Consider the following 26,062-nt stretch of genomic DNA (forward strand, 5'->3'; position numbering starts at 1 on the left):
TAAAGAAAGCTAGTGAAAACATCAGCGAGTGCCCCTGTAATTTCAGAGTTTCATATCATTAAACTAATAAAAAAAAAAAAAAAACAAAAAAAAAAATGCGTAATGAGCCAACAATTCAGTGACCCAAATTTAGTTAAAATTATCAAGTGGCTGTAAAAAACTGAGCAGGGAATGACAATCCCAATAAGACGCTCCTTAACCAGAAAGAAAACACATTCTCCAGTATCTTCATGCTGTTCTACACAATCTGTAATTCTTGTTTTGTATAATTCAAGACACCTCTCTGTATTAAGCAACGAAGAATGCCAACACCATAAATTATTTACAGCGTGGAGGCTGTTATTGTGTGAAGAAGACTGACCCTCGATTTGCTATTGAAAATGCTGGATTGAAAATCTCAGAGTTAAGAAAAGGGTCTACCTTCTGCAGACTGCGCACACCGACACAGATGTTTACAGTTGGCGATGCCGTTGGCGCTAATTGCACTAATTGCCAACACGAGATGCTAAAGAGATCTCAAACTGTACGGTCGCCATTGATGCATGATGGCTGACATCTATGGTCTTTAAAAATGAATTGAAATAGGCTAAAATCAGCATAGGTAAGACAAAAAATCTACAAAAATCTGAGCTCGCACACAACCAGTAAAGACTGATTTTGCAGTGTTAAGAGTTGGGTAGTTAAAACCAAGCTTGTACAATGCTGAGCTATAGAAAACATTCTTGACTACAACTTTGATGTCTCACATCATTGTAATGCTGGACTTTAAGCATTTAATCAGACTTAAAAAAAAAACAATCTGATATTTGGATATGTCCTTAGGTTTCTTTGAAACTTTGAAAATATCACAACAACTTTACATTCTGCATCATATGACTTAATCAATGCATTACTAAATAACCATACACAACCCTATTTTAGACAGCGAGCAGCGTGGAAGCATTAAGATCTTTGCAATAATGTTACCTTCGTGTTTTGCTGATAACCTTTCATGCATGTACACTGTACCTCACCATGCTCGGCACGCGTACAGTATTAGTGTAATTTATGCAGACGCGAGCTCAAGCAGCTTCTGTCATTAGAGGGCCTATTGTTTCTGCAGGAGGCGTTAACAAGCACGCACCCACTGTCTGACAGTCAGGTCAACATCTCTATCTGCTGATGGAGCGAATCTTCGAATCTAGGCCACCTCCTGGATTAGGGATATCCATTCATACGTTCATCTGCTGCGCCTTGCTGAAGAATGGAAGCCCCCACATTAGCCCAGCCCAAACACTATAAATCTTTCATCTGTTCATACTCCAAGCAGCATATGAAGGAAGCCTAAAGACTGTCTGGAAACCCTAAGGCCGAGGAAAAAAAAAAAAGAAGGAGAAAACAGATTAATACGATTAATGTTATTAAAAGGGAGTCCTATTAATATTAGTCCTTAGACATTTACTAAATTCAGATTATAAAAGCGTAAGCGGTTGTAATCCTTTTTTCTTTTTCACACAGCCAATCAGTTTAGTCAACAAATAGTGAAAATTACTTGCAATGATTTTCAGGAAAATTTCAGGAAAAGCTTAAATCTTGAATTTCTTCTCCAACTGAAACCAGAGGCGCTTCAAAAAAAATGTGGTGACAGGAAGGCATTTAAATTTGCTCATTAAATTGTTTAGCAGTTGTGTGTTAAAAACCCTTTTAGCATCATATCCCATGGCAACACTGCTGCCATCTTTAAATACTTGAAACGCAGTCATGTCAAAAGTTGGCGATGAAAAGAAAGAGGGAGAAATCAGTGAGAGGCAATGTCTTAACGTCTCAGTGATTTACTGCGGCAACAGAGACCAGGCAAAGACCAATGAAGGACCATGGATCTTCCTCCTGTCGCTGGGCTCGTATTTTCTTTGTCTTTCCCATCTTGTTTTCACACCCCATTTGGATCTCCCCGTCAACCTGGCAGAGGCAGCTGGACAATGTCTCTCACATTCGGGCCCGCCTGGAGAACAGTTGTCTACAAGTCGGAGGGTCGGTGGTTTAATCCCAGGGTTTCCCAGCACAAACCTCAAAGTGTCCTTGTTGGAGAAACCGAACCACACACTTTGCTGGATGTATTTATGGGTGTGTGACCGTCAACCGTTTGACCTCTGTGGAGGTTCCTGACCATGTCTAAAATCTGTCAGTTTCTGCATGTTTTTTTAGTATTTTAAGCACAACTTTTAATGTATAAAAACTTTTCTCCATGCAGATATTTGTACAAAAGTCATGTTTTAAATGCAGGAACAAAAAAAAATCAGACTAGACGACAGATGGACAGTCGGACGCACAGATAGACTGAGGGACGGAAAATAGTGGTTGGACGGTTGGATGGAAAACAGATGATGGTTGGACGGTTGTGTGGACGGACGGACAGATGGATTCGTCTTACAGTGACTTCCACGCTTTTCCATACTGTTGCCTAAAGTAGTTATCAATTTAAGGAGCTTAATAAAGCTGTAACATCTGATGTCTAAACGGGCACAAACCTCGTCACGTCTCCCAGCATCTTTCCTAATAACGAAGAGTGAGTGAAGCCGATCCTTCAAACCCTTCAGCTCGGCCTGAACCACTTTGAGTCCAGTCCCTCCTGCCATCTCCTTTCACAAATCCCAGTTTTTTCCCCCTTTTCTTCAAGTGCTTTCATGACAGCTAATGTACTCGAGTGCTATTGATTTTACCTTCCTCTCTTCTCTAGTGAATCCCCTCTAAGGCTCAAACCTTGCACGTCTTTATCTCTCCTGCAGAAAAAAAACTAAAATTTCCTGCTACATTTTGCATCAGTGCGAGAGCAGTTTTAATTTTCTTGCACTTTAATTTAAAAAACCCCAACTACTTTCATCACATAGACTTAACCAAAGCAGTGACTATACCAAAGAAACACATGAAGCTGTTTTGCATTTCTCTTACATTGCCTCTATATGTTTTAAATGAAAATCAATAATTCATAAAACGCAAAGCGTTTATTTGTTCACTAGCAGTTTTCCATTTCCACATAATCTGAATGAGAGCTAAATAGTAAGGCTCAGTAGAAACACGATCGCTTTGCTTCTCTCACTGCTATAAAGGAAGACATGAATAATATATAAGCAATGAGTCAGAGGGGTGAGACGCACTAAAGAGGTAACATGACATGATCACGGTAGAGGAGATGAAACTGTAAACGTCTGATCGATGCAATGGACGTAGTTCAATGTGATAAGGTTCTAGAAGCAGGTCTGAGAACATTTATGGAAAAAAAACATTGATCTAATAAAAAGAAAGAAAAAAGTATTGCATCTCCTCTCCTCTGGAAGTGCAATACCCTCATTGGAAACTAAGACCGAAACAACATTTTTGAAGATTTTTTCACCCTTCATAATGAAAAAAAAAAAAAATAAATGAATTAAACCATGAACTAAAACTTGTGGAAAAGTCTTTGCAGATCTGCTGTTGCAGGCAGTTTTACATATAATAAAAAAAGGGCAGTTAGAAAATTTCAACTTTTAACACCAACTTTCACTAAAACCCGACACACACAGAAGGCGAGGTGACAGACAGACTCGGCTGAATAAACAAGTGCTGAAAGCTTCCCGCCCAACACTAATGATTTTACCATCAGGTAAAGTTCCCACACCACACCTCACCACACAAACACATTAATTATATACACTCCCATACCCACTTGAGTGAAATTTTCTCATTCAGCAAACCCAATATTTTCATCTCAACTCTCCTGTTTCCTGCAACTTTTCCATGTATTTCAGTTGGTATCTTCAGTTCTTCACCTTAAGCATTTTGCATTCATCCTTCTGCCTGACAATAGTATGTTTTAGCATAACTTGATTAAAATTAGAGATGCACTCATTGAGATTTTTCTTAAACAAGATTTTTATTTTTATTTTTTTTAAGTTCTGTATTTTCCAATGTACTAAAGCACACACAAGAGAAACACGCAGGTGATTTAATAAAGTTTTCAGTTTTAATTCAAGCTGAAAATGTGAGATTTATAAGATGACAAAAATCCATGTTTGCTGCAAAGCTAATCTTTATCAGATTTGTATCTAGCACAAAAAGTGCAGCAAAGTACACGTCTGGTGTTGATGCATTTATTGCTGAAAATTGAAGGAACACAATTCATTTTAGAAGCAAAAATTGGATTCTTTATTTCCCAAAGCAGCCGACAAAGAGCAGTTAAAATGAAACCGTGATCCTCTGGGAGGTTCTGTGTGAACATTTTTGGTACAAAGTGTAAATTTCTATAAGGTTTCTGCAGCTTAAACTCTTGATTTAAGGTGAAAAGAAGAAGAAGAGAAAGAAGAACCAAGTCAGCATGTGTGTGTGTTCTCTGTTGAAAGGCAGGGGGTGAGGGGGGCACCTTTTATAAGCAGCTCTTCTTTTGTGATCCATGAGAAAAAAACCTTCACATTTGAAAGACAAACTGCTAGCTACGCCCTCCTTTTACAACCAACGTTGCAAACATGATCGGACCAGCGTTCTCCGTGTTTGTGTGGTTTCATTAAGCTGTTTTGATGTGGTGACAGGTACGTTGCTGTATTTTCTGTATTTACCCTAACACTGCAGAGTTCTCAAAAACTTAATGTGCATTCATCCTCAAGATGCCTTTTTAAAACACCACACAATACCAACGAGGTGAAAAATCAAAGCGAAATACAAAAGGAGCAGAATTACGCAGGAGGTGAAGTAGGATTCAAATAAAAGTTGAGAGATCATTTGATGTGGTAGGACCTCAGATCTAAAGCTCGACTGAAAAGGTAGATGTTTGAAGATTAAAAATAAAAGAAAGATGAGATAAAGGTAGCAGACGGAAAAGTCAGGGGTGTATAGTAGAGGGGAAAAAAAAAAAAAAGAAGAGATGAAAGTGTGAATCCAAAACACCCATTTGTAGATCTGGATTGAATAAAAAAAAAAAAATACACAGAGGAAGGCATACACACAAACATACACCATCGCCCAGCATGCTCTGCAGTCATGTCTAATTTTCTCTCCTCCAGTGTCCGACCCCAACGCTCAACAAACTCCTTTGAAATTCAAACCAGGATGAAAAGGCATGGGGGGGGGGGCGCACTGAGAGCAGACAGAGGATGGGGCTATCTCCGTTTGACTGTGTGGACAGGCAAAAAAGTCAAACTGTTTAGTCTAAAATGAAATCTCCCAAAACAAGGTTGAAAACAATCAGCAGGAGAATCGGAAAAATGACAAGATGCACAACCGTTGCAAATTCACTTAAAAGGCCTGCTTTTGTTTCCTAATGTTCAGCGGGATAAAGGAGCAACCCAGGGAGTTAAAATGCTGTTGTTTCACAAGAAGACTGATGGATTTTTGGAGCTTTCAGACTATGTGACAGTCATGTGGCTAATTTAAGACATCTAATACCCCGTCATGGTGCATTTGTAGCCAACTGTCCCTGGCAACGCCGTTTTAAGCCACCTGCCATCTTACTTCGCTGGCTTAGCGCTGACAGGACTATGAGCTAAAACTAAAACAGCAAAAGCCAAAACTCTAGACGTCTGTTATGTTATCAAGAGGCACAAGGACATTTTTTTTTTTCTGTCGTGCATAACTAGATTGACCATCTGGAGATTAAAGTTTAATGCCATCTACACAGGCCTACCAGTGGTCCAGTAATTACTGGCTAAATAAAAAGAAAAATGTTCTGCCCTACCATTAAAGCTTGATTCCACAGACAGAGTGCAAACAAAACATTTCAGCATATTAGCTTTTGGTGTGACATTTCAATAGCGTCTGCCAATGGTCAATCTTTCGTCCTCAGTTTAAAACAATTTTTCTAAAGATTCCTACCACCCTCGAGCTTGGTGATGACATTTACTGCGCACTATTTTGTCTCACTTCCCTTTTTATTTTGGGTAACAAGAAGACATTCGAATTTCACAATATGACAGAAAAAACTAAATAAAAAAAAAATACTAACATTTACAGGAAAACGTGAAATTATATTTCTTAAATAATGCAATGACATGATTGTGAGTAACACATATTTTCCTCACTATGTTCTTATAGTAAGCACGTTGGCCTCTACGATCAAGACCAGGTGTGGGAATGAACAGCAGCAAAAAGTCAATCTAACTGGACAAAAATATAAACGAAGCACTGAATCAGTAAAGCTAGTTAAAACAACAATTGGGCTACTTTGTTTAGTTAAGTTTCATAGAGGGGATTTAAATGTATTGATTACTTTCTGACGTTTGGCCAATTACCCTCCTGCAATAGTTCTCCTGTTCGTTGGTTGAGTGGCACCACTGGGACCAAACATTCACACAAAAAGCAGGTAATTATTTTAATAGACGAAACACAGCTAACAGACACAAGTGCATTGCTCTAAAATGAATTGTGATAAAATATGGGTCCATCAATATTTTCCTCCACCACATAAGCAGACCTGAACGACATGTTTGACGTGATTCTTTAACACCACTGCAGTAACACAACCCTGCGATTACAATAGGATCCTTTACCATCCAGCCATGTTGTCTCCACTCTCATCGACTCTCGGATTTTCTGATTCTCCGGTGACTCCATTGAGGATCAGCCACATCAATAACCACATTCTGGTTTTGAGGGTAAAATCTATGACATAAGATGACTACTCTGCATTAGACTGGCATAAAGCAATCTTTATGAGGCTGTAGATGGACGTGAACGTCATTGCGCAATTGTGAGTAAGTGCCTGCAGCAATTTTTGCATTTAAACAACATAGAATGAGACACATGAGCCTGGATAATATAAGGAGGTCAGCACCATTGTGCTTCAAATGTATTAATATATATTCTTTATCGGTTTGTCCTGTTAAAATAGAAGACTGTGGTTTCAGGGGAAAAAAGAGGTGGAGGGAAGAAACATTGAAAGTGCCCACAAACAACCCTGACATTTTCACACAGCCGCACACATAAAACAATATTTTGGATTCCACCCTGGTTTCCTGCCCTACATTTCAGCACCAGGTCCGTCTGCTCTCCTCTCCTGAGGGGGTTTTTGTGTGTCTGTGTTCCCTTCCTCTTCCTTCACAGCACCAAACAATCATTAATTCAATTCTATAATTAACGTCACACCTGAAATGCGATGAATCCGACCGTAGACAAAAAGAAGCGATACGTCGTGCAGAACTTGCTGCGGTCCACACAAATTTAGCTTGCCGTTTTCAGTCATTCCTGATGAGATGAATACAAAAAAAAATAAAAAAAATCCTGAATTTAAACTAAAAATGTAACTATTGTCAGGCTTGAAATGGATAACATGCCAAAATCAGAGACAGACCCATAGCTGGATGTACAGATGGAACATTTAAATGACGTGATTAGGAGTTAGGTCTGCAAATACAAAAACTTCTTCATACTAATTTATTTTTCTACACTCGTCCAGCCGTTGAAAGTACTTGAGTTGAATCCCATCCTTTGACGGAGAGAAGCCTGATAAGTGATTGTTATTTACTTAAATGACACTTCAACTGGATGAGGCCCCTTTGCATGTTGCCATGGCCGCAAACATTCGGCTCCTGCTGATGCAAAAGCATTTGTTTTTTTTTATAATTTAGACTGAGACAGCAGAGACAGGCCGAGCTAATTTAGGTTAAGTGGCTCCGATAGCTGAAGGGCACAACCCAACAAGCCGCCTGGAGCTAGCCTGTATCACGCTGAGGAAAACCCTGGCAACATGTTTCTATCAGGCAAGCATAAGGACACCACTGGAAGGTGGATTAAAGCCACGCACCACTTAAAATGTCAGCATGTGTTTCATCTATAGCTTTCCTTCAAGAGAAGAAATGCTGGCAACCCATGCTTTGACCTATTTCTCACAATGGATCTCACTTTCCACTGCGCTGCCCACTGCAAAAAACAAACCGTCCAATCAACAATCAGAAACAAAAATAAATGACCGACAATCACAGCTAAAGGAAGTGGGCGAGACAATCCGCCCGACAATGGGGACACAACTAGAGGGGCTGGATATGAGACTGGATGCCGGCTCTGGTGGCTGGCATCGATTCTTTTTTTTTTTTTTTTTTTTTTTTATCATAATGCATGACTGCGTTTGACACAGCTCATCAGACCTGCAACATTGATCCAGTCAGTGCCATCTCTCGGTGCATCGCAGAAAGTGTTACGAAGATCACCTATTCTCCATAAAGATTAGGGAGAAAAATATAAACTCTGCAGCCTTCGATGAGACATAAGACTTGAAATCAGCTCTGATCGATTCACTCCTTCCCCAGTCCCTAACCCCGATTATGTCATATATCTTATATTGCCCCTTCCTACCTCCACCCCAGGACTTTGCTGTTTCATGTCGACTATTTTTGATTTGCTGTCAAATCGCAATCCTCAATTATTTTGAGGATTAATTTCAGAAACTTTTAGTTCTTCTTTGCGGCTAAACTTTTGTTTCTTCTTGTGTTCTACTTATTTTGGTTAGCATTCCAATCAGTACGATGTGCAAAAACTATATTCATAATATTGATAGGCATGCATGAATATTTAAACACAGCTTTACAAAGACAAGAGAGTGTCTTCCATAGGCATGCATGCCCTTGGGTGAAGGTCAAGTCGGTGAGCTCAAATGTAAATGATCTTCCTCAACCTTAAAGAAGGTTCCACCAAATCTAAAGGGCCATTTCACTTTTTTTTAAAGGTCTACGAATTTAGTGAAAGCACAAAAAAAAAAGAGGAGGGCAGGAGGTTTCGCATTAGTTCGAGATTGGTCAAATGTTGGCTGAATTATGCAATAAATACACAAAGTATACAGTAAAAGCCAATTTTATTCATACCCCTGGCAGATTTAGAATTAAATATTTTCATTTTCTAATAAAGTTCTTCTGACTGTGTGTAATTATAATGTATTGGGGTAACCAATTCTAGATTTCTGACTTGAATCGGTGAAGGGATTTTAAACTTAGAGTGACGATAAGGAGACTCTTTGACCTCAAAAAGTTAAACTTCAAATATGAATGCCTCCTTTTATCTCCAGTTTTTGGTTGCTGATTTACAATATAACCCACCAAAGAACTTAAATATAACATCCTTCAAAATAAACTGACCAGGATCAGTTGACCTAATATGAGCAAACTGTGTGTTGTAATCCCTGTTACTTATTTAAAGTCGTGCTTTGTGGTCCTAGGATAATTTGTAGAGTTATGCAACACTTACAGACATACCGTGCCTCTGCAGTAGATCTGTCATGTGAAAATTTAGGAATTCACTATTTAGAGGTGTGCATGAGAGCACATGCATGCGTTAACCTCGACCTCTACCAATGATAATCCCGTGTTTAGACCTCGTCTGAGGGTTAAAAAAAAGCATGACCCCGAAATCTACTTATCTGTGCGTTCCCTCCCTCTCTTCCCCATCAATCCCCTCCTTCCTCAAAAAGCCGCCCATGCTTCCCTCCTCCCGCTTCCCATCCATCTTAGCTTCCCACCCCCTCCTGTCCCATCTGGGCAATAATGGACAGGTTGGACGGAGGCTTTAATTGAGAGCGTAAACCTCTCTTGGAAGCAAAGAGCGGCCCCCATCCTAATGGGACTCTGGGGAAATGATTACAGCTCCCTTATCAGATATTCCAAAAAATTTAAGACCAACATCACTCCAAATTAAATACCTCATGTGGCTCTTTTAGGCGTAGATAAATGGGCGCTCAGAGCCTGAGGGGAAATAATGAAAACATAATTCTATCTTGTTATATTTTCAATCTGTTAATTTTCCCTTATAAAATATTCTGCAAATGTATTAATTGAAACGACTGAATGAAACAGTGATTACTAAATACAGATTTTGAAGCTTCAGATTATTTCGTCTGTCTGTACTCTTATGACACCTACTGGTGAGAATAAGCAATAACTTGAAGCGCTACCCAGGTTAGTTTCATGCAAAACAATCAACAAGTTTAGCTAATTTTCACACAAAAAAGAAAAGAAAAAAGAAATACCACCATCATCAGCTAATTGTCTCCTGCGGACGCACAAATAAAGAGGCTGCTGCAGCTCGCCTTGTTTCTACATTCTACTTTGTCTGCGTCCCGAGTCCAAATATGCACACATACGCAGGGAAAACCTTCCAATAAAAGATGTTGCCATGGTGAGGGCAACTCATTAAGGCAACAGATTTAAAGAGGCTCTTAAAATCACTTTCTCTCTCCTCCATGTCCCTTCGCTCTCTCCTTTATAATCAGTCTCTATGGGGGGACATGAGCTTTTCAGAGGCTCCACTGGGCTTTGAATGGCTCAATGGAAGCCTCCAGCTGACTGGGACCTAACTGGGGTCTAGCACTGAAGCTGGGGATACACCAGTAGATAAAGAGAAATAAAAGATGGAGCTGGTTAAATGTGTACTCTCGGATTAGTTGGAATGTTCTTCAGTATTTGATCATAAGCCATGCGATTGATTTAATTCTGCACCGGGGAAATACCCAAACATTACCAATGCATGCGGTTTTTTTTATATTTTTTTTACTATTAATAGAATAAGCTGCAGACAGGCAACAGGCAGCTCATCAGGGCAAGCGGGGCTACAAACGTCAGCGGACCAGACTCAAAGCAGCATGAGGTGGAGAAATCTCCCGCTTATAGCAGCTCTCATTAAAGAAATGAGCTGCGACTGAGGTCTGTGCAGCCAGTGATTAAGCACGCTTAGCCAGCACCACCGCTCGCTTAGATTTTTGATTAAGACTGGTGTGGGATTTCAGCAGGCGAAAGCTGGAGTTGGAAGAGAGGCCTGGAAAAAAAAACTTGCCTAGCTCATCGGCAGCGGATTAAAAATCTATTTAACAGAATGTGCATGCATGCCGATTAATGTGCTTTATTTAATCTAACTCATGTGCGAAGCTTATGAGACTAACAAAATGACAGGACGTCTTATCAGCAAAGTTGGCAGCCATCTTTTTTAATTAACAAAAGAGGCCTGGCCGGCCCCCAAAAAAAAAAAAAAAAATGCCGTGAAACTCAAGTCTGATAAGAGAAATATGAGACGGCAGAAAAAGAAAATAATAGTTGCACTCTAAAGAGCTCAAATTCATTTTTGATGTTCTTCCACAATTACACCACCAGGTGGCTCCAAATACCAGAGAGAAGTTAACAGGAAACCCAACCTTGACGGGATGTTCAGTGAGTGAGTAAAGACAACAACTAGAAACACTAGAACATAAACCAAAGGGTACCATTGTCATGGTAATCTGATATCTTTATAAAAATGAAAAACGTGCAACCATCTGCTCTGTCACGGCTCTCCCATTCTCAATCCTCTGTCTAAATTAATCAATAATGGGATAAAGGTCCCTGCAGATCCCAGTGATTATCTGGCTGTTATGTCCTGATGTGATAATCATATCACCAAGTAAAACTCCGTTGTAAAACATATGGGGCCGAGAGTCTCTGCGACACCTGATCCCTTCATGGTGATACTGCTGACTCATCACGTCTCCTTCATCACGTTCAATCTCCTGAATGAAGAGCACAGCTGAGCCCAGACACGTTCGTTATCAGTGACTCACGTTCATAACAAAAACCCACAAGTGCGACACATCCCGTCACATACGAGTTTAAAATTATATGGAACATCTGACGAGGTACTTGGGCTGGTCAGTGTCGGGAAGTTGCGGTTTTGTTCAGACATAAAACGATAAAACCTGTTAAACTGGATACATGAAGCTTTAACACAAAACGGTAAACGGTAGTTCGCAGTTACAATCTGCCATAATACGTAAATACTGCCTAAAATCTAGTTACTTTTCAATTTTAAAAAATATGCATCATGGTTATGCCACTCTTTTAAATTCCAACTCTGAAGACCTACTGTCAGATAGGATTTGTTGTAATAAGTCATCAAATGATGAAGGGACATGTTTTACTTCTGAAACATCAATAACATCTAATTTTTAACAAAAGACTAAACAAACTGCTTCTTTGTACAGCTATTACTGCTGCTCATGTGCAAATAACGTGAATTCTGCAACCAGGGAGAACTAATGCTACATTCAACCTGTACCCAGGAGCCAGATTTTCCCATTTCTAAGGTTAAAACTATCAACTTCAATACCAAAAAGATGTCTAATAAAACAAACAGAACTTCTAAGAGTGAAATACAAAATACAGTGTTTTGGGAATGCCATACCAGTGACTTACTGGTTGGGAATTTATAAAACACAGCACACAGTGCCCAAGAGATGCCAGAGAAAGAAAAGTGGTATTAGAAGATATTTAAGAAAAAACAATTTTCTGTGACACATCTAGACAGGTCTTCTGTTCATTCATGGTGTGAATGAGTAAGAAAGAACAAGAATTTCTGCAGATAACAGGAAGGGTGAATGGAGTTTTAGTTTTTACATTTTGGAGCTTCCAGCCTCTGTTATGGAACATATTGGATTTAGAAATACTTTTGGAAATCTCAAAATTAAGTGAAGGGTTTTTATTGTCTTCAGAGACATAATTACGCTGGTCTCACTCATGCTAACAGACGCTAAAGCTAGTTGAAAAACTCAGCTGTGTAATAACTTTTAACTAAAAAATTATCAAGAGGTCAAAATTGTAAAAATACATGATTAAAAAAAATCTCTGCCATTATTTATCAGCTAATTTTTTTTCTGGCACCCATTGACTGATAACTGACCAGCTTTTCCCCATGAAGGTTACTGAGCTTAAAGCACCTCTTCCAGGATTCGGTGATTATCTCTCACCTGAGATTATTGGAGCACCAGAGGTTTTTATAGTCATAGTAAATTACCTCGTAAAAAAAATGACACATTAATCCAGTTAACAGAGTTGAAGCATTGAAGACTAAAAAAGAAAAAAGAAAAAATTGAGGAAAACACAGCTGCTTTGAAGAAAAACAGCCTTCACCCATTTCACAGTTGAATGACCCAAACCAACCTCTGACCCCCAAATCCTTAAAGTGTGTGTGTGTGTGTGAGAAATCCCCTTTTCTTTTATCTCATTAAGCTATGTGTCATGCTCTCCACTCCATTGTTCTCCCACCTCCAACCTGCTATTCATGGCTGCCGTGCACATTTAGGCTAAGTGAGCACTTGTCTGTATTCATCAGTCTCTGAGAATGTGCTGGATTTAGGTCTTGAGTTCTGCAGGGGAATCTAACATTTCATTGTTCGTTTATGAGCCATTTACAACTAATCCTACACTACTTAGGTCAGGAAAAAACAATGAACGGATGAATCTTCCATTTTGGGGTCATAAAAGTGTCCATGTTTGCTGAATTGCTGAAGATACATTTGTGAAAAGCTTCCAATTGAGCTGTTCTATTCTTATTTTAAAATGCTAAAAATGATGATAAAGTGATTATGTTTGTGTGTCTAGGAAACAAACAAAAGGAGATTATGATGAAGAGCTGCAGTCAGACCCCCTTTCCAATTCCCACAACCAAAATCATATTACCTTAACTGGATTTTAGCCAAGCTTCCCCCCATTCTAAGAGTCAAGAGCCATTTCATTTAGCCTCATCTCGTTACTCCATAAGCCTGACCTCTCTCAGGTGCCCTTCCCCAGGGAGCAATTGCTTTCATTGGCCAATAACTGACCCTGCCTATTTCCAACGAGGGTTTATGGGGGATCCTGTCAAACAGCTGCTCCAGAAAAGAGCTGGAGAAGAATAGAAAGATATTTCTGGTTTAAAGAAATCTGACTAGAATTTTAAGCCATAAACTCTCCTGTAAAACAAAAAGATACAATTTTCTAGAAAAAGAACTAAGAAAACCGAAAACGATAAATCAGCATGAAATCAAGTAAGCAAATGTGAACAAAGAACGAATTAGCCAAGTTCCAGTCTGGGGGAGTTTGTCTCTAAGGGGATCATTAATCCAGCAGTTGGACGCTGATTAAATGTTGAGAGCAGGGACAATACAGTAGCAAAGGCTGCTACATCTTGACCTGTCAGGGCGCATTAGCCCAAGTGATCGTGAGGACGTTTCATGGTCGCTTGGCAGCACGTTGTTAAGCTTCAGACTTTTTTTTTTTTTAATTGTAGTTTACAGTTACAAAAAGTGCAAGGACAAACTAAAGAGCCAAAAAGAAAAAGTGATTTAAAGTTACAACACATCCTGCTCAGCACAGCTTCGATGTTTTAATTCACAGAGATTTGGTGTTTTGAGTTTTGTACAGTACACAAAAGAAGTCTAGACATAAGTCAAAGGCATTTCATTCCACCCCATCATGTCTCTGTAATGGTTCCTTTATGTAGTGACAGAGGTGAAAGTGGGTCACCTCCATAACCCGAACCGGGTGTCAGCTCCATCTCCCCTGGAACTGTCAGCTCTCTTACACACATCTCTGCGTGCCTGGCCCATCACCTCCAGCTGCTTGCCATTATGTCCTGTTCCCAGGGGTGGACACCCAGTGGAGCGGCTTCAGTCATGTGTCCCAAGTGACACGCAGTCATGCATGTCATACGTGCATGGCTGGATACAGAAGTTTCACATTTTGTCGCACGACAACTACAAAAACTTCAGTTTTATTAGTAGTTTATGTGACAGACCAATGCACTTAGTCATTATAGCCCCCCCGCCCCCTGAGTCGATATTTTTACAGGAGTTGTTTCCTAATATATAGCAGTCACAGAGGGTCTAGAGGCATGGTTCTTAAGTGATTACGCAACATTTTTTGCCGTCCAGGTAGTACAGGTATACTGAGATAAAGATACCTTTGTATCATTATTTCATCCATAATCTAGAGACTAAAGGTTTTGCCCGTTGTTCTTTGCAACTAGACCAAGATCAATCAGATTGAATGGGGTGGATTTGGGATGCGTTCAGCTGGATTTAAGTCTGGACTATGACTGGGTCATTCCAATACCTGGATATGCTTTGATCCAAACTAATAAATTGAAGCTCTGAGTGTTAGAGTTGGTGTCCTGATAGCAGCTGAACCTCCACTCAACTTTTTTTGCAACCTCCAAGAGAGTTTCTTCCAAGATTGTGCATGGCTAATAACTGTAGAGGTTTGCGGTTATATTGTGAAGCTCAATGGGTATGAATACTTTTGCAACGGATTGTACCTAGAATGTTAACATTAGCAAATTTTAAAGGCAGGTATACAAAACTAGAATCCCAAGTAAAAAACTTCATGCATTATGAACAGTATTTAAGCAAGCCTCTAGTGAGGGTCATTTGAGTTTTGCCTGGATGAATCCAATCATTACCAGTGGGTAAAGATGTCTGGAGTCAAAGTCACAATCCACACCCATCCAACAAAGGACATCCAGCAAATCATACAGAATCACACACACACACACACACACACACACACACACACGCACACACACACAGATTTACACTCAACAACAGACGGTACAGATCACTCAGTTACAGGAGGATGGAAATCAGCTAATAGGAAGAGACAAAGCCCAGCTTGGAAGGCTTCTCCTCCATGTGTTGTGACCGTTGCTCTGACAAACGGTGTGCAACTATTTCCCTCAAAAAGTTCAGTGACTTCAAAGAAATCTGCAGAAGAAGCTAAATTATCTCCCATATCAAATGCATGAGAGGTCTACAGGCAGCTATCAGATAGCAGAAGGCACCGCAATCACAACGCTTTCTTTTAAAGTGTTGCTCGACAAGACCTACATGACAAAAGTTGTCATCTCTTAATTTTGTACCTTTTCCCTCCAGACAGGTTGTTGTTTTCCCCGGCGACCCTTCAACCACAGGTCCCAGCAGTGGTTTGGGCGTCCAGAGCGAGTCCTGCTTCTGGTGCACCTTTGAAACGGAGAGGAGACGTTTGCGCAGGCAGCCTTCTGGTTTGGGGGTCCTGAGGCTGGGGCAGGCCTGACCCTGGAGGCTGTTCCCCATGTTGCTGCCGGACTTGAAAGAGCACAGAGTTCGCTTGCCGCCCGGCCGGTCCTCATAGCAGGCTCTGTCCCAGCAACTGACCGCTGGCTCAGATGAGAGGCACTGTACGTATGTGATCATCCTGGACCAAGACCTAACCCCCTGCCACCTGCCCTCCCCTTCTCTCCAGGACCTAAGCCCCCCGACTACTCCTCCTTCTTGTCCAAGCCTCCTTTTCAGGACCCTCTGCTGGAGGTGATGTGGTTGAGACCTCCCCCTGCACTCAAACCCTCAATAGGCCTCCCCCCTTCATTTCTAGGAGGATAGGATGGAGATCTAGAGGGGTTTCTGAAACCCACATGGGACTCTATCACCCCCCCACCTCACCTCGTCTCCTCCTACCGTTTTTGTCTTTGCTTTCCTCTCAGGGATGCTATTGACTTGAATTGATTTGCCTGACAAAAAGGGCGTGGGGCGGGGAGGGTGGTGGGTACGAACGGTGTTCGATTACAGGAATCAGCTCCAACACAAATATTTTGCAGCGCTATTGCAGCACAAAGTTGTTGAAAACTGAGTCATAGCTGTCAGTGGGATGACTGAATCCAAGCATCTTGCAAAAACATGAGTTGTGAGCCACAAATTTGACCGCAGCGCATTTCTGCAATGCTCTTAAAACAGCAAAAGTATATTTTAAACCCAGTGGAAGTGAGTTATTTGAGAATACCTGTGGTCAAGACATGCTTTATGTTCCTCCCAGAAGCAATGTGGTCCTAAAACACGTTATAAACAGAAAAAGATCCGCAAAGCTCAAGAAAGAAGTTATCCAAAAGCGAGTGTCTTTAAAGGAAAATCCAAACTTTCAGAAGAGTCCGCTAAAAAGCATCCACAAGCACCCTTCTTCCTCCAACTTCCATTTGAGAAAGCAGCAGCATTGTCCAGAGAAGTCCACATGGTCTCTCCTCTCAGCTCCTCCTCCTCCCGCTGCTCCTCTGTGCTGCTTTTCTAATCTGTAAAACCAGATTATCCAGCCTCCAGACCCTTACTACTAGCTTCTGATTGTGACAGACATAAAACACAGATGGACACCAGGTTGCTGGTAATGAAGTGCATCAATTCTTCAACACAAACGTGCAGAGCTTGAGGAAGAATCGTGAAAACATTTGGCAAACATGTTATCCTGGGCCAAATAACAGATAATAAAAATAAAAATAAAAATCTCAGAAATTTAAACTTACTAATTACTGAAGCCCTCCCCCCTTTTGCCTTAGAGGCTGCAGAGGAGCACCATGTGGAGAGCAGATTGGAAAGTCTGACACAAACAGGTGTAAGCACAGCAGACACCAGATGAAAAGTTAAGTGGCAGGTCAGTAAATATTGAGAGATTAACAAACAGGGTGAGAGTAGCCACCACCAGAACAAATCTTATGTCAAGTGAGAGAGAACTACATCTAGATGGACAACATCTAAATGCCGACATGTAGACATGGACATGTGTTATAGAAAAATGGAAAATGTGGAGGAAAGTGGCTAAAAGAATTTAGTGGCCAAATGTCTCCCCCTAGTGGTGGCTTAAACAGATCCTGGTTGATGGTAATCTTAGTTTTTTGAGGTACTGAGGAATCATACACAGTAAGAACAACAGTATAAATGTTTCCTTCATTACTTTGGCAAAATATGCAGATCACTTATGGAAGGAAGAAATAACCTATCTCCAGTAATGCAAGAATAAATCATTTCTTGCATGACTGGCAGCTATGAATTTCAATAATCCTATCTTTTTGGAATCGGTGAATGCATCACACAGCTCTTGGGTTTAGAAGTTACTTCTGAAAACAAGGACTTTCAGTATCACTTAGGTGCTAAAAATAAAAGTCAGGGGAAGTACAGAGATATAAGGAGGTGTTTAGAAACTATTTCATCAAACATGCCCAGAAAATTATGTTGCTCATTCAGGCTGCAAAAGAGAGCAAGACTTTCAGCAGATAATAATAAGGCTCAACCACCTGTTTCAGCTTTCAAACTGGATTTTAGAAACAATGGCAGTTTTTTAAGGTTATTAGTCTTTTTCTTTTCACACCAGCTTATAGAGTATTTTTCAATAGTCATCTATTTCCACAGTTTCTCTTAAAATTAATGATATCTAATTGGAGTGGAAAAAAGGGCACAAATAAAAAGGCCAATTAGTCGAAAGTCTAAGAATTTCTGCAAAAAACACAAAAATTTAAATCAATCAGATGCAAGATGAAGTCTACACAATAATGAAAAACATGCAATTACTCATAAAAATAGCAACTGTAGAAACTCATTGTATTGCTCGATTTCATTTTACATCATTAATACCCTATCACTCTTTATAAACTTCAGCATTTCAGTGAATAAAATCTATATTAGAAGACTGCTGTAACCTATTTAGCTAACCATGTTTCAGGACTAGAGCTACTGATTTTTTTTTCAGTTTCACTCTTAAATCCTAAATTATTGTTAAAAGTCAAAGACACCCAAGTAACTGTCTTAAGCTAAAATTTACTTTATTCTCATGGGAAGTCTATCTCAACTTGTAAAACTCTTAAAATATTCCAGAAAACATGCTTTCCTCAGAGTCAAATAGATTTCTGTGAGTCTCTGGAATTTGTTTATTTTTACAAAACTAGTTCAGTTTTCTCCATTTTATTTGTAGAAAATCTACGAGGTTTTAGTTCAGGGAGTCATTACCTGACCGTGACTGCCTGTTAATTTTTTTTTCTTTTTTTTTTTTTTTACAGCAGAGCATGAACCTAAAAAAAAGGAAGAGGCACTGAGTGACTGTCACTGTGCCAAAGCCGCCACAGATAAACCAGGGGCTAAAACACCCATTACCAACAGTTACCATTTCCACAGCATTTGGTGAGGCAGCCAACACACAAGCCGATTAACCAAACCCTAAACCATGGTGCTCTCACACACAAATTATAAGTGACAAACCGTGGAGTGCACAGGAGCACACAGACACGAAAACACAAAGTGTGAAAAAACACAGTCCAAAGACTGTGGCCTGAACTGCGCTTGTCCTCAATCCAGCTGCACACACACGCATGCAACTGTGCACAACAAACCATCAACGCACAACCAACTGAACACATATTGGACATCATTTAGTTGGTTCTGTGTGTACAGGATCGGATTCCCATCCGCTTCCTGTCAGTGGTCACGTTAGCGGCTCTGAATACTTGTGGGTCCTCTTCTGGAAGGATGCAATGCTCAGCCTAGGTTAGGATGGGATGTATAGGCATGTTTTTACATTCTTGTGGACGCACACACACATTTGCACAGATATTGTGTGTTTGGAAGGGGGTGAGTGGAGGGGGGAGAGCGGAAGGCTATAGGAGACAAACAATGGTTTCCATGGACACGTGTCTCTGAAAGGACTGAGAGGAGCACCTGCATGCTGAGTAAGTCCTCCGTCTGGGGAAGTCTTCCACTCGTCCATGGGGAGTCGGCCATTGTCTTCCCACGGTTCACTTTCCCACTCTGCCTCTCTAAGCTTCACACTCGCTACTTGGGAAAAGTTTTTCCGTACCTTTTAATTACCGTTTCAGTTTACAAAAATACAACAAGATCTCGTTACTGACTTTTTAATTTCTAAAGTTACAATAAAAAAAAAACTATTGTTTTGGTGAGTCTATTCAGGGGGGACAAAAGGTCCTGCAGATCCCACTGACAGCCAACAGGAACTCCGGCCTCTATTGTTTACAGATCAAAAACAAAATCTTCCTCTTGGGCTTCGACTTGTTTACAGAGATCACCGTTTCATCAAAGACTTCCTCTTAGTACCGTCATCCAAACCCGCCTACCATTCATCAGACAGATAATTAAAAAAGGCGCAAGTGATAATTGCAGATTAATTTTAGATCTCCCAAATGTAACTCAGCAACACCCTACAAAAGTTTACAGTTCCAATAAAATAAGTGCATTTAAAAGATCAATCAGAAAACAAAAATGCTACCAACAAAAGCTGCATTTTCTTGACTAATTTAATTTTTTTTTTTAAGAGTTCCTCTTTAAAGATGTTAGTTTTACTTTTTTTTTCATTTTACTTAAAAAAAAAATCATTATATCACAAATCATATTTGTGATTTCTGTAGATGTAAAGGGATTCACCTTTCACCTGAATTTAAAGTATAATCCCTCTTCTCTGCTAGAAATATTTTTCCTCTCCTCTTTTCATTTCCACACCTCCTTTCTTCCTGTCCGCTGCAGAAAATCACACCGTCACATCAAGCGTGAGAACATCCATCAGCGCCGTGATCCACGTTGAGAAGGCGAGGATATGGGTCAGCTGGGGGTCAACAGGTCACAGCCTCTACAGACATGGACTGCACAGGTGTTTTGGTTAGGGAGGGGGTCCATCACCATCTTACATGTTCGGAGAGCTCAACACAGCGGGACATTTAAAGGGGTTGCCAGAATAAGGGTTGGCAAGTGGTCAAATTTAGACTTGTTGCTCCAGCCGAGGTGAAATGTGATTCAAATGCAGCCAGGAAAATACTCTTCTAGGTATAGAACTACAGTTTAATGAAGTTTATAAAATGTCATTCTTCAGTAATTCACAGTTTTTATAATGAGACTGGCATTAAAAGTTTATTAAAATGTCTCTTTTTCATCCTTTCTTGGAAGGATGAAACAGTTTTAAACAAGAATTGCACCCTACCGCATATTGGGTGAAAACTAGATGGGTTTGGGAACGGTAGGCTGCTTTTTCCACTCCAAAGCCTAGCTAGAAATGTGACCTAAAGTTGAAATATTTAGTGGGAGTCATCCCTCTTTGTTCTGCCATCCATTTTGTGAACCATTGATTTGGCATCAGCCACACGACATGATGGTGCCACCTCCATACTGAACAGCAAACGTGGCTAAACAGTTCAGATTGCTTCGAATTAAATCTCCAGCTGACCTAATCAAACTGTAATTTCATGAAGAAGAAAGCTTGAAAATGCTCGTCCGAGTAAGAAATCAATACATATTCCTGCGCTTTCATACACAAAGTGCTTTTATACATAAACTGACACAAATTTAGAACTAAAAGCAATAATTTTAGCATTAATTTTACAAAAAAAAAGTGATATGTACACACCAAAACTTTATAGATAACAGCCTAATATTTTGACTATTTGTTGTCGGTTAATATTGTAAACGGCAGGTCACATAAAACTGCATGAAGCTCCACAGCAATGAGATCAGTGATAAACTGTGATCTCGTTAAGAGTCTGGATTGTTTTGCTGTTCATAATGTGAGCTGGACAGATTCTTCAGGATACTTTAGATTACACTTTCACTGCCTCATTTTCTAAACAGAAACATCAACGGCCTCCATTTTCTCACACATTAGAGAGAATCGAAGAGATCAGCTACACAGCGGACCACATTCAGCTCAGCCAAAAATATGTTCTTGCGGACTGGACAGAGCCCAAGACGGCCTTAAGTAAACTTGCAACTAGGCGGTCAGTTGAACTCCAAGCAGGGCTTATATTCACGGGACGCTAACAGAGATGAAGAATTTCTCTACCCGCCGTCACACGACAGGAAACCTCCTCATCCGAGTGACATCTTCATCTTCGACTAATCCCCCGAACACGTCCCCTCCCATGTTCACGTTCTCCACTGGGGCTCAAGCCCCGAGATAACTTATGTAACGCAAGAAAAGCTGAACCGAATCGGGGAGCATAAATCTACCCACACACAGGGCTTACGCTCTCATATGAGGTTTTGGTTTTGGTGGTGGAAACAGATGGGTATTCACTCCGACCGCAGCTGGGAGTGCAGGAACACGGACAGAAGAGTGTCACATCTGCCTTAGAGCTGAGGGGGAGCTTGTTTAAATAATATCAGCAATCATTCAGCAGCTGGCAAATTGTGTAATCTAGTGGTTGGATCACAGAATTTAACATGATGCAGAGTATTTGGGTCAGTATGCTAAAGAGTTTTGAAGCTAAAAATAATTTTTAAAAAAAGCCAAATTGGACGCATTTCAGATGATATGAACCAAGTGACGGTTGAAAATGTTCACAATCAACACTGCTTCGGTAAAAAAATGAAACTTAAAAAAAAAAAATGAAATTGGCAGTGATGGTGCAACATCTGTTTCTGTCCATTTTTTTTAAGAGTCCCGATCTCTGTGGACTGTCTTTCACAGCATGATTTAGTGCACACAGATGAAAAACTGGGATACCGAGAGATATAGTTGATGTGTTCAGTTTATGTGACCTAATTTTCTCTGCTGTGAATCTACAAACGGCACCAAAAAAATGGCTGCAGAGGAAGAATTTGCTAAATAGCAAAAACAGCAGAAATCAGTCAATTAAAAGCAGATTTGTTCCGGTAAACATATCATCCAGCATTATTTGGGCGTTTTTAAGACTGTATGGAAAGATGAAACATATTGATTGATCAGTAACAATAGATAAGTATTATAATGAAGTGATTTTTTTGTCATTCAAGTTTTAGTTTCAAGGTTTTCTTGAAGTTTGCTTTATCATGTCTATGATGCTGTTCCAAAGTTAGATACAAAATAAACATTATGTTCTTACATAAAGAAACTAGATGTAGTTTTAAAGCACACAGATCGTTACTGAAACAGTTTTATCAGCTTATATCAGCAGACTTATGAAGTGTTTAAAAGTTACTGTGAGTGTAAAACTATCATTGGGCCATATGTCAGCTTTTGGTATCAAGGTTTTAGATGATCACAGTCCTGCCCCTCCCCCACCTGTAGCTAGACACTGCAGGTCAGCTGGCTGAAAGACGGCTTTTAGCAAAACAAAAAACGGAGTTGTTTGGAAATATTCACTGTTGAAACTACAGGAGTTTATGCAAGTTAAATTCAAGACTTCTTAACACCTTTTTTTTTTAGATCATTATGACTTATCTTTTAAAACTGTTATGAATAGTATATAATGAATTTACCTCAACAGCTTCCATTTCACTTCAAACAATTCAAGAAAGTTAAAGCTAATATCCAGCAGCTGATATCCCTCATTTCAAATCCCTTCCTGACTAAAATACACGTTTTTCCACGGCAGAGGAGCTGGCCGTCAGTCAAGAACCTTTTTGACTTCATTTCCCTAAAACACTCACACAAGAGGTTGAAAATCCAACTAAGCTCCTTCTAACGGGGCTAAATGACCTAATTTCACAGCACATGGAATGAATTAATGAGGCTAAGACATTTCTGGACAAAAGAAAAAGAACTCTGTAAACAGAAGAAGCAATGGATGAACAAATGTACAAATTTAAGAGTTTGGGTTGGAAACCAGGCTTATATTTGAGGTCCGGCAGAAACCCAGACTTTACTCTTATCAATTTGATGCATTTAAACTCTCTGTTAAGCGGATGATGGCTGGCTACCTTAGCAGATAGCCTGACTGATATGATAATATCAGCTCATAATTAATTTACTCTGTACAGAGGAGGGCAAAATGGCATTAGATTCTGACCAATAAACACTTAGAAACTTCTACTGACCTGAATCAGCGTTTATTCTCCATGTATTTACACTAAAATAAACGTACAAATATTCTTAATATAATAATGTGTTATTCGATCAGGTGTATGATTACGTGTTCAGCTTCAAAAGCTAAAGAAACGGACGCTATGCAGTTTGTGGTTTAGTATAAATATGGTTATGCATAGAAATGCAACATGTTTTACGCGAGGTTATCGTATAACTTCCATTTTTAGACAAAGACGGAAAAAACTATTTTAAAGGTTCCAGAAAAAAAAAAAAAGCACGAATTAGTTTCCTCTTACCATCAAGTAATGACCAACACATGGCTTCACTTTGCAGCTGCTGCTTCACCAGCTGTTACTGTGGTCAACAAGCTCACAACATGAAAGAAAAAAAAACAAAAAAAAAACGAGTTGTTGCTTCTTGAACACCATGAGTAATTAATTCAAATGACACCGAGGAGCGTGTAGGTTGGGAATGGTTAACTGAAAGGAAAGAGTCGGAATAAAGTTTATTAATGTGGCTAAATCAGAGACCAGGACAAAGAAAGAAGTGCTTGGAGAGGCAAAGAAGCTGAGTTTTTTTTCCCCCCTTCTCTAAAGAGACGCGCACAAGGAAGGATGTGGAACAAGGACTGACAGCAAGGGAGGTGGGAGTTTAACTTTTCTTTGTCTCACAGAGTCAAGAAGTTTGTTCGCAGAAACGCGGACAAAGCAAAAGCTTCGATGTCATGAACTCACGCTTACCTTTCAGACAGAACATGTCCCTTCACCTCCTCATGCAACAATAAACTAACACTGGTTTCTTCCCTCTGGTTCCTTTCTTCCCGGTAATCCTCTGTCGTGCACTCTTCCTCCTCTCCCCGTTTCTCCAAACCACTCGCTCAAACTGTCCGCACGCCGACACTCAGATCCTGACATATTCGATCCGCGCTCCATCTCCCTCCTCCCTCCCTCTCTCCTCTCTCACACACGCACTCACACACGCATGTGCACGCTCCGAGTGGCAGCAGGCCAACTTCTACACTGCAGGAAACCGCTCAGAGACCAACCCCTCTCTCTCTCTCTCACCCTCACTGATATTCCTGCCCAATCAGAGGATGGATGTGATATTAAAGCAGAGCCTCTATCTAAAACTCAACAACCACAAGTTTCTGTGTTGGTCTCTTTAAAGCAGCTAGATGAAGATAAAAAAATAAAAAAAAAGTAATACACTCGTAGTATTAGGTCAACAAATTCAATTAAAATGAATTTAATAGCATGAAAAAAACATAAAGAAGGCGACCCCGCCAACCCTGCGAAAGCGTTTGGGACATTGGTTGTAGACGAGAATCTGGGCAGTCAGCAGTTTGCAGTGAGACGGGGGCCCCAGTTTGAGACTGATCTTTTGTTCACTGATCAAATATAATCGCTTTAATCCTCACAATTCAACTGTTTGTTATCAGTTGCAGCCACGAGCTCGGCAGATTGCAAGCCCTACGAACTTGACTGCCACTTAACACAAAGATGAGGACGGAGTAAGCTTATTAAAGGGGCAGTATTATGTATTATGTTTGAGAAATTCCTTAATGTCCCATGACAACAATTGAGGGATGCCCACGTGCTTTGATCACACAAAGCACAGCCTATTTCCACAAAGCTCCTCCTTGGAGCTTCAGTCTCCAAGCTGAGCTTTCGCTTCACACAGCATCTCCCCTGCCTTGACTCTTCCCCACACAGTTCCTCCAGACTAGCAGCAGCATCAATTAGCAAAAACCTGGTGGAACTTCACGTCTGCTGAGCTTTTCATTCAAGCAACACTTGTAAATGGCACAATGGAGAAGGATTATTGTGACAACGGAGTGTCAAGCTCCTTAGAAAGACAAAGGCCAATTTCAAGACGACAAATTGCGATGTCAAATTTCTTTTACGTTATGTTTGACATATAAAGCATTTCTATAACTGAAGGCAACACAGTTGCAACTTCATAATTTGACACCTTGAAATTGGGTCTTTGTCTCTTTAAGCTGCTCTTTCCCAGATAAAGGAAACATTATGAACTGCTGGTATTCGAATTATCTTGGCTTTAGTCTCAACTGTTTCTCAGGGATTTCACAGCTATTCATCATTTAAATATGTGACCAAAATCCTTCAAGTTTTGGTCGGGTACTTAATAAACCCAACATCATTCAGAATGGGGGACGTTTGTTTGTGATGGTTACTTCAATAAGTCTCAAATGTCTCTGGAGAATTTCATAGACTCAATCCTCTCCAGAGACCAACTGAAAAGCACTTCAGATTAAATAATAATAATAATAAATTAATAAATAAATCAAGAACAACTGTGTGTTCTAAGTTCCCAGGTTATATAAAATATTCAGAGTACAGGTAAAATTCTTAGGAATCTCTATTTGAACACTACAAGAAACAACATAAAACAGAACTATTTCATTAGTGACTAAAGGGTTGAAACATCCTTTTTGGGTGTATGTGGCTCTCATAAACAAGCTAAGCCTTTGTCAATATGGCCTGTGGGCTCCGACTCATCTGCCTTGACCTCATGTCAGTAATTAGAGGCAGATCACTGAGTGAATGCCTAAGCGTGACAGCATGACCGTCAGCATGAAAAGACCGTAAAAACAGAGTCCAAACTAAAAACACATGTAAAATCCCTAAATAAACCCACCTGACCAGCCCGTAAAAAAAAAAAAACCCTCATCAAGCTGCCACTTTAACTGGAAAGTGCTCTGCCATAATGACTTTGGTTTTAAGCATGTCAATAAAAAAAAAAAAAAAAAAAAAAAA

The 26,062-nt window shown here is 40.0% G+C and overlaps 1 protein-coding gene across 7 annotated transcripts in view; it reads right to left on the reverse strand.

The window, feature by feature from the left end:
* nhsl1b (NHS-like 1b) overlaps positions 1 to 26,062 on the reverse strand; it is a 96,712-nt gene that overhangs the window by 26,771 nt on the left and 43,879 nt on the right. Inside the window, exon 1 of one of the 7 annotated variants that reach the window (XM_016671905.1) lies at positions 24,026 to 24,453. The exons of 4 other annotated variants lie outside the window; for them this stretch is intronic. In XM_016671905.1, coding sequence (XP_016527391.1) covers positions 24,026 to 24,041 — 16 coding nt within the window. In that variant the 5' untranslated portion in view covers positions 24,042 to 24,453. Of the gene's footprint in view, positions 1 to 15,627; positions 15,956 to 23,581; positions 23,680 to 24,025; positions 24,454 to 26,062 lie in introns of those variants that run through there. 2 more of the 7 variants (XM_016671904.1, XM_016671900.1) reach the window with 2 other exon arrangements.

Source organism: Poecilia formosa, unplaced genomic scaffold, assembly GCF_000485575.1.
Source record: "Poecilia formosa unplaced genomic scaffold, Poecilia_formosa-5.1.2 Scaffold53, whole genome shotgun sequence".
Taxonomy (NCBI): domain Eukaryota; kingdom Metazoa; phylum Chordata; class Actinopteri; order Cyprinodontiformes; family Poeciliidae; genus Poecilia; species Poecilia formosa.